At 48.9% G+C, this 13,488-nt stretch overlaps 1 protein-coding gene across 3 annotated transcripts in view; it reads left to right on the top strand.

The window, feature by feature from the left end:
* The window catches only part of SAMD4A (sterile alpha motif domain containing 4A), a 209,075-nt gene extending 195,787 nt beyond the window's left edge, over positions 1–13,288 (top strand). For all 3 annotated transcript variants that reach the window (XM_011385301.2, XM_011385293.2, XM_023527235.1), the window contains 2 exons: positions 6,513–6,596; positions 12,070–13,288. In XM_011385301.2, the coding sequence (XP_011383603.1) occupies positions 6,513–6,596; positions 12,070–12,098 (113 nt within the window). In that variant the 3' untranslated portion in view covers positions 12,099–13,288. The remainder of the gene's footprint in view (positions 1–6,512; positions 6,597–12,069) is intronic.
* Positions 13,289–13,488: the final 200 nt, after the last annotated feature.

The following is a 13,488-nucleotide window of genomic DNA, read 5'->3' as shown; positions in this document are numbered from 1 at the left end:
AAAATTTGGGGGTGGTGAAGACTTCTCCTTGGGTTCTTTAATCCCAACTTCTGTTATCTTATAGAATATCCTATAATCCACTCCCAATAAAAGAGACTCTGGAAAAGACTTAAAGATATCCCGGGCACAAGATCTTTAACCTTGAATGACTATCCCACCCTGATTCAGTCCTGGGACTGCAGCCCAGCCATCTTATTGCCTCAGGGGAGCCCTAGCAGAGCCGACCACACTCCTTCAATCCTAACATGTGTGTAGCCTTCCCTGTTCTTTCTAACCTCTTTTCCCCTTTCTGCACCTCTCTTCCAAGTCCTTAGTCCTCCTCTTTGTTCCTGGCTTAACCAGGAAGACCAGGCCCACCGGGGAGAGAAGGGCTATCCCTGGTATGGGACTCTTTAGATCCATTGATATAAATCCTCCGTCTGCACCTTTGTCCACCCCCCACCTCAACCCTCTGTGGTCCCGCAGTGCTGAGCAAATGGCTCATGCTCAGGACAACTATGACCCTAAGATCTTCCCATGAAGCCTCTTGTTCCCGTAGTTAAAGAATCAAATAATACAGAAGGGCTCATAAGGAAAAGTGACTGTCCCCCTCACCGCCCCCTCCTGGCCCACAGTCCCATCTCCCAGAGGCAGCTACTTATAACAGTTCATTTTAGTTTTCCTGGTAGTTACCTGCAAGTCCCTAATCATGTTCTTTGCATACTGAACTTAGAATCTGGAATCCTTGGAGTTTTTTTTTTTTTTCTTAATTAGCCTCTCGCCCAAGCATTACAAACCCACTTCCAGCAAGGCTCTAATGAATCACAGCATTTCTAGTAACTGCCAAGACACGCAGACAGAGCTACTCCATATTTCCCGATCACAAATACACTGGCGAGCACTCAGGAGGGGCTACGCCTGCCCAGCAGACTCAAGCCAGGCTGGGTGGCTCTTCCTAGGACGTGGTCAGGAAGGGCGAGGCAGGGCACAGCCATGGCCAGGATCCCTCGTTGAAGGGAATGGAGGCTGCAGAAAGTCGCTGCTGCCAGCACAGGGATGCCCCTCCCAGCCGTTGCCCAGAGCCCAAGTGCATCCCAGCCCTTGCAGATGAGACACTGGTTTTCGAGACCACAAGTCACTGTCGGAAGTCCTCCTTCTTCCCAAGAAGGCATCTTCCTTCACAGGGCAGCCCCTCTAACTGCCACAGCCGGGCCCAGATGAAGGCTCATCCTCGAGACACGAGGTCTGAGAGGTGAGCCATACATGTCCCCTCTGCAGATGGGCCTCTCCCCTCAAGGCAGCGCATCCCGGTTGGCTAGGCAAGTGTATAGGGGTAGCTTAGATGGTAATAAGTATCCGATCAGAAGGGCAGAAAGTGGCTTTCATTCTTACACAAGCAGTAGTAATAGTGAACATAAAATGCGTGACCAATCCTGAAATTAAATACGCAGAGAATTGTGTCACATTATAGCATAGTGGTTTCCTCCTTGCCATGCGATGTCTTCAGAGCATCCATTTTAAACCATACGGGCAAACCTTGAAGAGTACAATGCATCCTAATGGAGCTTTTATTCTGTTGACTTAAAAAAAATTCCATTAAGATGATGGAAGACTTTAAATATCTCCAAAGACTATAGAAAAGGCTGGGGGCTAGAACCAGCCCCCAAGTTGTGTATCATTTGATCAGTCGCCTCGGTCAAATTTGCTAGACACATCCCTCTCCTGGATTTACAGACTCTGTGGCCCCTTGGAGGCATGTCAGGAGTAGTTTTTCACTTTATTCCCACCTGGACAGGTTTTAGATGTCTCCCAGGACAAGCCAGGAGAGCTACGGATGATTGTTGCCTCTCACCGGCCCCTGGGATGAGTAAGAAACACTAAGCTAGCTGGTCCTGCACGAGCGAGAGTGACGGGATCTGATACACTCACCAGGGGGGTGACTTGAAGTTCAAAACAAGTGTGGCGGCTGGCAAGATGGTCACGTCCCTTGGAGAGGCAGAATGTTTTCCCAACTGGAAAATTAGTTTGGAAACTGTTTGCAGAATGATACCTTATCCTGGAAACAGATCTGTTCCTGCTGACCCAGGCTCAGCCACCCTTGGGGTCCAGAGGAATTAGGAGCAGCCCTGCAGCAGCACTGGGAAGCCGCAGGCTCCTGGCCACCTGGAAGGCCTGACAGGGAAAAGGCAGAGGGGACCAGAAGCCGGCTTCAAGGGAAAAGCATGGGGCAGGGCAGGCTGGCAATCTCACAGGGCTGTGTTCTGGGGATCTTAACAGCTTCCCTTGCACAAAACCATGTGCAAACTACCTTTGGTACTGGACTACCCAGATGTGAAATAGCTAAGGCGGTAGCTTCCATGGCAGCATTTTATGGTATGACATACCTGTTCACAGCAAACGTCCCTTAGGCACCAGTTCCAGATTGGAATTCTTCCACCATTAGAATGCTGCACACCTGGGAGCACAGTGCTTGAGGCTGTTATCATTCATTTCCTCCTTAGCGTGACTGTTTTCCTGATTCCTTTCAGAGAACTGCCTTTCCAAAGAGTAGGGAGAGGGAGGGTACCATCCATGCACTGGATCCTAGGGCAATGGAGGAGGCTAATATGCAGAGGCAGAGACCAGAATAGGAACCCACCCGAAGTTCTTGATAAACATGTGCTCCTTGCCATCTAGTAAGCAAAGCGAATAGCCCTGCTCAGGACTGGCAGATAATGGGTAGAAAGGTTGGTAAATGAGTCAATATATTACAGCCAAGAACCCAGCCGGGCCTGTGCCCCCGCTGCATCTGAGAGTCAAGTTTAAAGAGACCAACTTGGGGCATGATAGTACATTTTTTCATGAAAGTGAGAGTCCCAGAAGATTTCTGCAGAACTTAACTTCTGCAGGTTAAGGAATGAGGCCACCAGAGAAAAGCCTTGGCCCCATAACAGATTTAGGGATGCGACTCGTTACTCATGTTCCTCTGGCACCAGCCTTGACCTTTCTGTGATCGGCGGCTTGCCTGCCATGCCAACTCCATTTGCCTGCCCACACCGATCTCTTTTCCTTTTGTTACCATTCCCCCTCTCTTTCTTCTTGGTTCCCTGCTTTGTCTCCCTTTCTTCCTTATCCTCTTCATCACAGTGGTCCAGATCCCACTCCCCGTCCTCAGCCTGTCTTTCCTGATATCTCTTTCTGTGAATCCACTTCTTAGTTAACCAGATTATAAAGCTTTTCTCATTATTCAACAGAGTAGCCTCAGTTTTCATTGGCAAAGTGCAGTTCCAAAAGTTTTTCCTAAAATACCCAACCTGTCTCTTATTCTAAAGTCCTCAGTGCCTTGAGAGAGATGCAGACTTGCCCTTTGGGTGCCACAGACATGAAACTCAGCAGGAATGGCCTGTTTCTGCCAAGGAAAAGCCGCATGGGGAGGCCCCCAGATAGACCCTGCAGCAATACCTCATAGGGATGGGCAGCCACTCCCTTCAAGAATCTTCTTGACACTGGGCCTGAGCACTAGGCTCTGTACTTATGGGACTTCTGAAAAGGCACAAGTAAAAAGTCCCAAGTCAGCCTAGACCCTGGGCATCCTAGAATTGAAGAGCCTCACTAAATCCTGGAATGATCTGATGGTGAAAGGAAGCATTTCTAATATTCAAAGATGGCACGTGAGCTGAAGAAACGGGCCTGCTCTGCCTGCTCTGGGCAAGAGCAGAGAAGGCTCAGTTATAGAGCCTTTTTCTTTAGTGAAAACTGGAAAGTACGTCTGCCTGGTCCATTACAGCTGGTGGCCCAGGGTAACTGCAATGAGTCTTTTGGGTTACAGGAGCCATGGCAAGAACTGGCCTGGTGGGTACTGTGGGCCTGAGGGGTGGGAGCTACCCCACCCCTCTGGGGCTTTGAGAGCTCTGCCCACCAAGCCACACGTGGCCTAATGCCCCTAGCCTGAGATAGAAACTGTTGTCTACCCAGCTGGTCTTGTACATGGGAGGAGATGCCGCAGATCTGTTTTTATCAAATACAGAATTAAAAAGTCACACTATTAGGAAACTCAGGAGTATGAACATATGGGTTTCTCCCAAGACTTACAATTTTTCAGAGCCATTCTGAGAGAGGCAGGGGTCATGACTCCCCTGCACACCAGAGGGAAGATCTGGAGGATAAAAGGCAAGCATGACAACTTTCAACCTAAAAGAGCAGCCACTAAGGTTTGGAGATTCTGGAGCAGAGCGCCCCACGTTTCTCAGCCCCCTTTTTGGAACACGCGATCCCAGGCTTGGAAAATGGCATTTTGCTGCGTGTTGGCAAGAAATCCTGCAGCTGAAACACTTTTCTCCAAATGTCGAGCATCTTTATTTATCCAAATCTCTCCACAGTGTTTGTTTAAAGGGAAGTGCTAGAGAGTAAACTAAATTTTACAATGAGCATATGGATGGCTATAATTGCTCAGGGTTTTTTTTTTTTTTTTTTCATATTTGCTAACTGGCTATATATAAAATTGTGTTTCTCTTTTATAGATTTCACACCCTGAAGGCTGCTAATTTTTGCATGCATATGATTTTCACATGAATGGATGAAAATACTAAAATACTCTTCTTCCCTCTGGATTGTCTAATTGCCCCAACCCTACTGTGAGAGCAACCAGTGGGTGGGGGTGGGGAGACCCTTGCATTCTCCTGCTCAGCTTCCCTGGAAGCCCAGTCGGCCTCTGTCTACTCGTGTCTACTGGCACAATTGTCCTTCAGACCCATTGATGCTGGAACTTGTGTCAGCTCCGCAGTGCCTTTTATATTGATCCATTTTGCCAACTCTCTCTTTGAGAATTTTAAATAACAGAAACAACATCTGCCTCTGAATGAGCTAGTAATGGGGAACACAGATTGCAAAAAATATATATTTAAATGTATAACTAATCAAGAGAAACAAATACTTTGGTTTAGTCATTGGTTTCAACTTCCTGTCTCACCAAACCACCAACCTCATTAGTAATCTCTAACCCGCCCCCGCCCCGAGCGCCCCCTGGTGGAAATGTGAAGGAGCAACGAAACGGCCTGAAGTTTGGGACACAAGACTCTTATTTCACAGATAGAAGAGCTAAGACCCAAAGAAGAGAACAGCTTCCCAGGGTCACATATGGAGGCAGTGGCAGTGCTGAGACTTCTCTGGCACTCCCACTGCAGATGTTTTTCCTGCCGCCTCCCCGTCGGACTTCACAATTCTTAGCTGTCAGTTTCCTTCTATTGCTCCATTTGTTCTCCCTCAGCAGACATGTATCAGGTGTGCAGAAGGCCATGGCGGGATATTATGGGAAGTATGTGAGAAGTATGAAAGCATTGTCACTGTCTGCAAGGCACTTCCAAGCTATTCAAGGACATTTAAGAGCTCTGCGGTATGAGGGACCAGGGAGAGGCCTACAGTGGGGGCCCCAGTAGGACAGAGGAAGGGGCCTCAAGGGGCTGTCTGCCACTCGGAGGAGGAGGAGTGACTGGAGCCTGGGGAGACAGGGAGCATTCGGATGGCAGAGGGAGCTTTGTGGTTGAAATGCACAGAGCATTGTCCTGGACGGTGGGAACCCGCAGAGCACACATTTCAGCCCTCCTGCTAAGTGCCTGACGATAAGTATTGACAGGCACCCACAGTTGCTGTGACATGTAGCAGAGCACTGGCTCTGGGGTCAGAGCCATGTGGGTTCTTGTCCCAACTCCGTGTTAGCTGGCTAAGCTTTACAGGTCACTCGGCCTCTCTGAGCCCCACTTGGGAAATGGGTGCCCAGCACAGTCTTGGACTCAGAAGAGGCACTCTCCATGCTGTGGTTTTCGTTCCCTGCTCTAGCAGAAATGTACCAGGCTCAATCTAGGCTCCAGGAGCAGAGCCAAGTCCTGTGCCAATGAAACCACATTCAGCTGGGGGGAAGCAGCAAATAAATACATGATGTGTCAGATGTTGTAACGGTTATGAAGAAAAATAAAACGGAAGAAAAGGATGGGGGCAGAAAAGATCCATTCATATACGATGAACAGAAAGGCCTTTCTAAGGAGACAGTAGAACAAGGGACAGGATGGCAGATAGAGGGAGAGCCGTGGAAATGTCCAGGGGCCAACATTGTGGGCAGAGGGAAGAACAGTGCAAAGGCCTCTGGGGTAGAAGAGGGCAAGGGGCCGACTGAAGGAGGGGAGAGCTGTACAAGGGCAGGAAGGTAACAAGGGGCCAAGACTGTGTGAGATCTTGCAGTCCATGGCAGGAGGTTGGCATACCTCTGATGGGAAGCCACTGGACGATTGTGAGTGGAGGACTGGCAGACTATGACTATGACCAGCTATTTTTAGTCACCAGTTTTCTTCCAGCCTCCCATGTTCACAGTGAGTCTGACTTAGAGGTTGGTTGAACCTGGGTGTAATGTGCCCTCCGTTCTGACCCTGACAGTCCTCCCAAGTCCTCCCCGGGAGGCACGACAGACCCTCACCCTGACAGGTGGAGCCATGTGGCACTGTGCATACTTTCTCTTTGTTCTTAGAATCCCTGTCACCAATATAACTCTTTGTCCCCTGCAGAATTCCAGCTTCCTGTGACTGAACCTGACATCAATAACAGGCTGGAGTCCTTGTGCCTCAGTATGACCGAGCACGCTCTGGGAGGTGAGTCGTCATCCTCGCATGATACTGCACATGCGAGGCTGGGAGCACCAGCCGTCTGCTGTCTACATTCCGGCAGTAACTTGGAGGGTGGGCAGAGCACAAGCAGGGGAAGGCAGGAGACAGGGAGAGAGTGGCTTCAGGTGCTACTGGACCCGCATCAAGCCACAGCACACCGAGCGGCCCACAGCACCCCGCTCCTCTTCCTCTCCTGGGAGGTGAGTCAGGGGGACCTGGAGACTGAGATTGTCCCTCTGTCCCCAGAGGTTCCACCCCCAGTGTACACTGGAGTGGTTATCCCAGCCAAATGAGGGAGCCGAAGAGGGCAGGAACAGAAAACATGGCTTTGAGCGGGAACATCCCCCACAGCCTTGGATTCTTTCCCTTTCGGCACTAGATCCCCTAGTCTGGTCCAAGCATATCCCGACTTGCTCTAAAAACAAAATTTTTGAAACAAAAATCCTCCTTGTTTTTATATCTCCCTGTTCCAAATGGCTTCCACAATGCCCGCAGCCCCAAGCAATCTGAGGTGTCCTTTGCAGTGTGACAGGGACTGTCTAGTTGGATGTGCCTCTGGTGTGCAAGGCCCTGACCCCATGAGGAGCTCCTAGAGGCAGGCAGGCCTTTGGTCTGAAGCCCTGTATTGTCGCAACAGCCCCAGGAGGCTTTCAGTGCCCTCCTCGTACTAAATTGGGTGCCTTTCTCCATCCTGGACTCACTGCCAGCCCTGGGGATGGGAGAGATCCCATCTCTCCCTTTGGCTGGCAAGGGAGAGATGTCCACTCCTTCCTGCCAGCGTCCCGGGAGGCTCTGAGTCACGGAGATCCAGAGAGGCCTGCTGTGACCCTTCCCAATAGCCCTCTCCAGGCTGGATGCGCTCAGCCACCCCAGGGACGGGCCAACAGCATCCCTCGAGCCAAAATTTGTGCTATCTGGCAGCGGTGGGGAGAGAGACCGCCATCAGCTACTGTTTCAGAAAGTGTTGTCTTTCTGACCAGAGATTTTTAGATTTTTAGTCTCTGCAAACACAATCTTATCGCGAAACCAAATTTGAGGCAGATAAATGCTCTGCATGCAGCAGAGTTGGAAGGCTGGGACCCCACCCACCTGACTTTGCCTGTGCGAGGCTCTCCACAGCCCAGAGGACGGCTCCACTCGATGACAGAGGGAGCTAGCTGAAGGCCCTCTCGGCTGCTGGCCAAACAGACGGTGGGAGTGCACAGCACCTTCTGTGACCTCCCCAGGGTTCTAGGAACTCCATTTGCAAACTCTGTTCTCTTCCTCGGCTATTCAGATCCTAGAAACTTTGCATCATTGATCTATCCCTGGTATACCTGGGGAGAGGTACCACTAGCTCCCCTTCTCCGGCTAACTGAGAAGATTGGGTCAGCTCGCTCATGAGTAATGAACTCCTAACGAGTAATGAGAAACAACCCAAAGGTCAATCGACAGACAAATACGGGTGAACCAAACGTAGTGTAGCCATACAGTGGAATCATTCAGCCTTAAAAAGGAATGAGGTACTGATACATACTGTACCATGGATAAACCTGGAAAATAATATGCTGAATGAAAGAAGCCAGACACAAAAGACCACACAGTATATGATTCCATTTATGATTTTATAAAATTTTCAGGATAGGCAAATCTGTAAAGACAGCAAGTGTGGATTAGTGGTTGTCAGGGGTTGGAGGGTGGTGGGAGTGGAGAGTGACTGCTAATGGGTACGAGATTTCTTTTGGGGGTGACGAAAATATTCTGGAATTAGATCATGGTGATGATTGCATGACTCTGTGAACATGCTAAAACTTACTGAACTGTACACTTTAAAGGGGTGAAATTTGTGATGCGCAAGTTATATATCTTTTTTTTTTTTCAAAAAATGGAAGCCCCCCCACACACACACACACACACTCATCGACCTTGAGTCATGCCAAGCTCAGCCCACTGTAGGCAGCTACATCTCCCTCCCACCTGACAGGGGCTGGCTCTGTGAGGAGCTCTCCCTGCCTTTGCGAGTCAGCAAGGAGAACTGGCCTTTTCCCCCTGGGCTTGATATTGCTCAGATAATTGGCATGTTGGAAGCTCTTATCAAACTACTAAGTACTAACATTATCATCATTATTAGCAAGAATGCCAAATGCTCTTTGTTAAAAAGAGGTTTCCATTCAAAAGACTTCATTTTTTTAGCCCATTCTCCTGTATTTACAGCAAACCTCTCTGAACCGATATGTTTTTGCTAATGTTTTCGTCTTATTAATCTCCTAAGCCTTTTGATTGCTCTGTTTTTTTCTCAATAATCCTCTCTGGTGGGAAGCCTCGTAAGCAATTTCCTGAGCAGAGAATGCAAATTAAGTTCAGGGTGGCCCAGCTGGGCACAGTGACATTGTGCTCTCCCACTACGACAGCACCTCTCTGCCTGTCTACCCCTTCCAGGTGCCAAGGAAAATGACCTTGCTGGGGACAGAATGCCAATGAATGAAGTCATTTTACAGAAAGACAAATGACTAGGGAGAGGAAAGCAGAGTGAAAAAGATTCCTCTACTTGTGTCTCAGGAAAGGCAGGAGAGAGAGTCTGATTTCCTGGGACACCACATCCCAGGATGGCCATTCTCATGCAGCTGGTCCACGCGCCCCAGGCCTTGGGGGGCCCACACTTTTGTGCTGACATGTCTGCTCTCTCCGTCTCCTCCACTAACTGCTGCCCTCTTGGTACCGGTCTTAAGCCACTTTTCTCTTTGGCCTTCCCTTTTTATCTCTTCTTTTCCCTCCTGCAGGTCCCTCCAACAGAACCCATGAGGAAGCCCTGGGGGTGGGTTATCTCTGCCATCTTGGTTTGTGAGTCTCATGTAAGGCTCTGTTGAGTTCGCTCCTAACTGGTGGCCCACGGTGTTTAGGAAGACTCGGTGCCAGACCTAGTAGTTATTTTCCTCCTGTGGCTAGGTTATATGGGCAGGAATACCCACAAATACAAAAATGAGTCTCCTCCTGGCAGAGTGGAGTCTGTAGTGAATCATACCATGAAGAGGAATGCTCAGTTCACTCTCCGATGGTCCAGGATTCATGCTTCACATGTCCCCCTTGCCATTCCTTCTCACTTTCCCTCCTTACTCCTTCTTGGGTCTTACTTGCAGTTCCACTTCTAGCTGATATTGGAGACTTTGTGCATGTTAGAAAATTGCTCCATTTCCTCAAGATGCTGTTCTGCCATTTATCTGAAATTTGTCATAACTGTAAATCTATAACTGTAAAACCTATGATGGTGACATGTGAATGGGACCCCTTGGGATTGTTCAGTGCACAACTTGCACAACTGTAAATGGTGAGTCCAGACTTACCTGTTGGTCATTTCCCTACCCTCACCCTTGGAGGTTGGAATTCCATGAAAATGTGACTTAGGGTTGAGTTAGTTGAGATTTTCAGGTTTCTAGCATCCCACTTCTACAAAACTATGAAGGGTTGGCATTAATGAATGGGCCAGTGAGCCCCATGTGAACTGCCTTCTACAGATGAGGGAGTGACCTCTACACTCCCACCCCATGCATACATGTGTGTGCACACATACGCACACCTGCTGTTCTCCCATGACCAGTTACCACTGCAGAGCCACCAAAAGCAGCTCAGGTTGACACCCACAGAGGGTAGGGAGAGGTTACTGATTATAAGTTCACATAAGATTAATTGATGCTCTGATGTCACAGATAATCTTAGGGGGCTTTTGCTTTTTTAGGGATAGTATCTCCAAAATTTGTATAGAACTTCACACACACACACACACACACACACACACACACACACACACACACACACACACACGACACAGGCATATAAATAAAACTGGAGAAATCTAAATATAAAATGGGTAAATTGTATCAATGTTAGTATCTTGGTGGTGATATTATACTAAAGTTTTGCATGTGAACCTGCAATGGTCTTAATCAAATTCTCAATTAAGAAACCTTTCTCCTCCAAGTCCCTGCTGGCAAGACGCCAGCCTGGCATCACCCATGAGGAAGCCAGAAGACCCTGCAATGGTCTCAGCACTCTTCCATATCACTTAGGTTTTCCAGCTTTCTCTGGAGCACACCACCACTCCTTTCTCACACCTGAGTTCTACCTGGTGAATCTAGATGCTCCATCTGGTAGACCAGGTTTGTAACATGGCCTTCATGTAGTGGTCACTGAACACAGTCATTTTTGCCTCCTGTGATGGCTAATCCATGCTTCTCCCTCTGCTCACTGATAAGCTCTTGTCAGCTCTCGCATGGACCATTGTAGGGGACTCTTAACTGGTCCTCCTGCTACCAGCCTTGCCAGGAAAGCCATTCTAAAGTCAGATCTGGCAACTCTACTGTTTATAATTCTCTAATCACCGATGTCTAAGCACCTATTCATAGTACACAAGACCCTTATGGCTGATTCTAGAGACTTTCCTATAGTCCCATGTGTAAGCAGAAAACCAAAAAGGGATCAGACAGCCTTTGGGTCCCTCTGCCATCGGTCTCACTCATGGCCTCTCATCTCTGGCATACATGTCCCCCACTTCCTCTTTAGCCCAGTTTTACCGATTCTCAACAACACAGACGTGGCACATCTTGGGTAGCCTCAGCACACTCCCACTTCCACAGGATCTTTCAGTTCCCGATGCCCACGACATCTAACTATGGTGTCTCTGCCCCCAGTCAGATTCTTGGAGAGAGAATCTGGATCAGTTTGGGTCAGATGCATCGCCCTGGTCTGCTCAGTCGTGACCGGGGGTCAGAGTCACAACTACGTCATCCCCAGTCTTTCAGCAGATATTCGGGGTGGGAGGGAGATGCTCCTGAAAAGAAGGACGTGAGCTAGACAGGTCCACCTGCATGTCCATTGTGGCCCCTACCTGGCTGTCCAGCCTCATGTCCTGCCACTCCTCCATTCCCCTAGCCTTCATCCTAAACCTCCAGGCTGCCCCAGCCTCCCCATTTGATGACCAGTATCGGGCCTGTGCATGAGCTGTATGCCCTCCCCACCCTCCTCCTGCCTCCTCCTTTCTTCTCCAACCAGCACCATCTACAAAAGTCATTTTCCAGCTCTGTAAAACTGTCCGTGATTTCCAAGGGTTACTTAAACACTCCTTCCTCCATGCTCCTGCTATGCCCGGTACATACTCTATTATAGCAGTTGCCACTTGTACGTCATTGTGGGTTTACATGCCTGTGTTCTGACTAGAATGTAAGCACCTAGAGGGTGAGGATTAGGTCTTTACATCATGGTTCCCAGGCTCATTATGGATCCTGGCAAAAAAAAAAAAAATCCATTTCCCAGATAGTGAGTTGGGTGGGGGTATGTGAATGAATGAGTGAATGAATGAATGAATGAATTTAGCCTTTATCTGTCCTCAATCTGGGAGGCCCAACATGCATGGTATGGACTGGGGTGGACATGAATGGAACTGTTTTTGCTCACCTGTGCCCACCATGTACTTCTTTCTCTCCAGACGGTGTTGACCGGACCTCCACAATCTAGAAGCTGAAGATGAGAGTGACCGCGCTGGCCGTGAAATCGACTGCTGCGGGTCCAGTGTCAGCCATCTTCAAGGTTGCACAGAATCCTACAAGATGCTTTGCAGCCTTTTTTTCCCTGGTCCCTCTCCCGTTTTGATTTTGTGAGAGCGTAGGTCATCCTTGTAAACATATCAGTAGACCTGGGGTTGGTTATTCTGTCATTTGTTACTGTCATGGGATGGCTTGCCGTGTGGGGTTGGGAGGGGGTCTCTAGGGAAACACAGGACTGGGGTGGGGTGGAGGAAATGCAAGTGGCTTCCCAGATGGAAACAGGGGAGAAAAAATAAAGTACCGCCATGAAAGAGATAAGAGAGACACAAGAGAGAGGCAGAAGAAGGCCCAGCCCTGGGAGCTTCTCACAAAGCCTGCCTTCCTAGTCTGGCCCCAGGAGGAAGTCATGGATACATGTGACCAAAGCAAGATGGCGGCTCACGCTTTTATGTCCCCACCCCATTGGAGTCCCCTGAGGCCTCTGCTTGGAATCGAGCCACAGGAGAGGGCCATATGGTAACGGGGGCAAGAAGGGAAAGATTCCCTCCAACAAAATTTCAGATAAACTTCGATTTGTGTATTGTTTACATAACAATTTTAAAGGGTACATAATGTGTAAAGAGTTTGAATAGAACTTCTCTTCATAGTATGGTCTTTGTAAAGGATTTGTCGATATGGATTCATTTTTTTTCCCCTCTATTTTTATAAGAGCAGCAGAGTTGTGTTTTGAAATGGCTGCCAAGCTCTGCTTCTTGGGAAGACGGATACAGTCACGTAGGCCTGAGTTGTCTGTCTCTCACCTGTGGGTGGGAAGAGCATGTAGATGGATCCGAAGGACAAGAAGGTGTTGGAATGGGTAGAGCGCTCAGGAGAGGACAAGGACAAGGAGGATGGCATCATGTGATCCTTTATGGTTTGCTCACAGGTGACCTAGAGATTCTAAAAGAATCCTCTGGCCCCTTTCTGTGCTGGATTTGCTTCTCACCCAGAAACCTCTTCCCACCCTACCAGGGTGTTTCATCCTATCACTTGCTGCATGCATACACACACACACACACACACACACACACACACACACACACACACACACACACGGTACAAATTCTATGGGAGGAGAAAAGGCAAGGATGGACATTTTTTCCTTGCAAGAGGCCTTAATACCCAAATAATGAGCTAAAAATGCCACTTACAGTACGTTTGCCCACAGGAATCTGAGCCTGGGGGCTGCACCCCCTTTGCTCACTCACCGCTGAGAGGAAAGTAGAGAGCAAGACCCAGCACAGTGTATAAGTTGTCAGTCAGCAAGTAGCAGAGAGAGCTGTGATGAGAGGTCCAGCCCCTTGCCTGGCCCCACTGTCCCA

The sequence above is a fragment of the Pteropus vampyrus genome, unplaced genomic scaffold, assembly GCF_000151845.1.
Source record: "Pteropus vampyrus isolate Shadow unplaced genomic scaffold, Pvam_2.0 Scaffold15, whole genome shotgun sequence".
Lineage (NCBI taxonomy): Eukaryota > Metazoa > Chordata > Mammalia > Chiroptera > Pteropodidae > Pteropus > Pteropus vampyrus.
The sequence above is the reverse complement of the archived record's forward strand: the minus strand, read 5'-3'. Positions and strand labels throughout refer to the sequence as shown.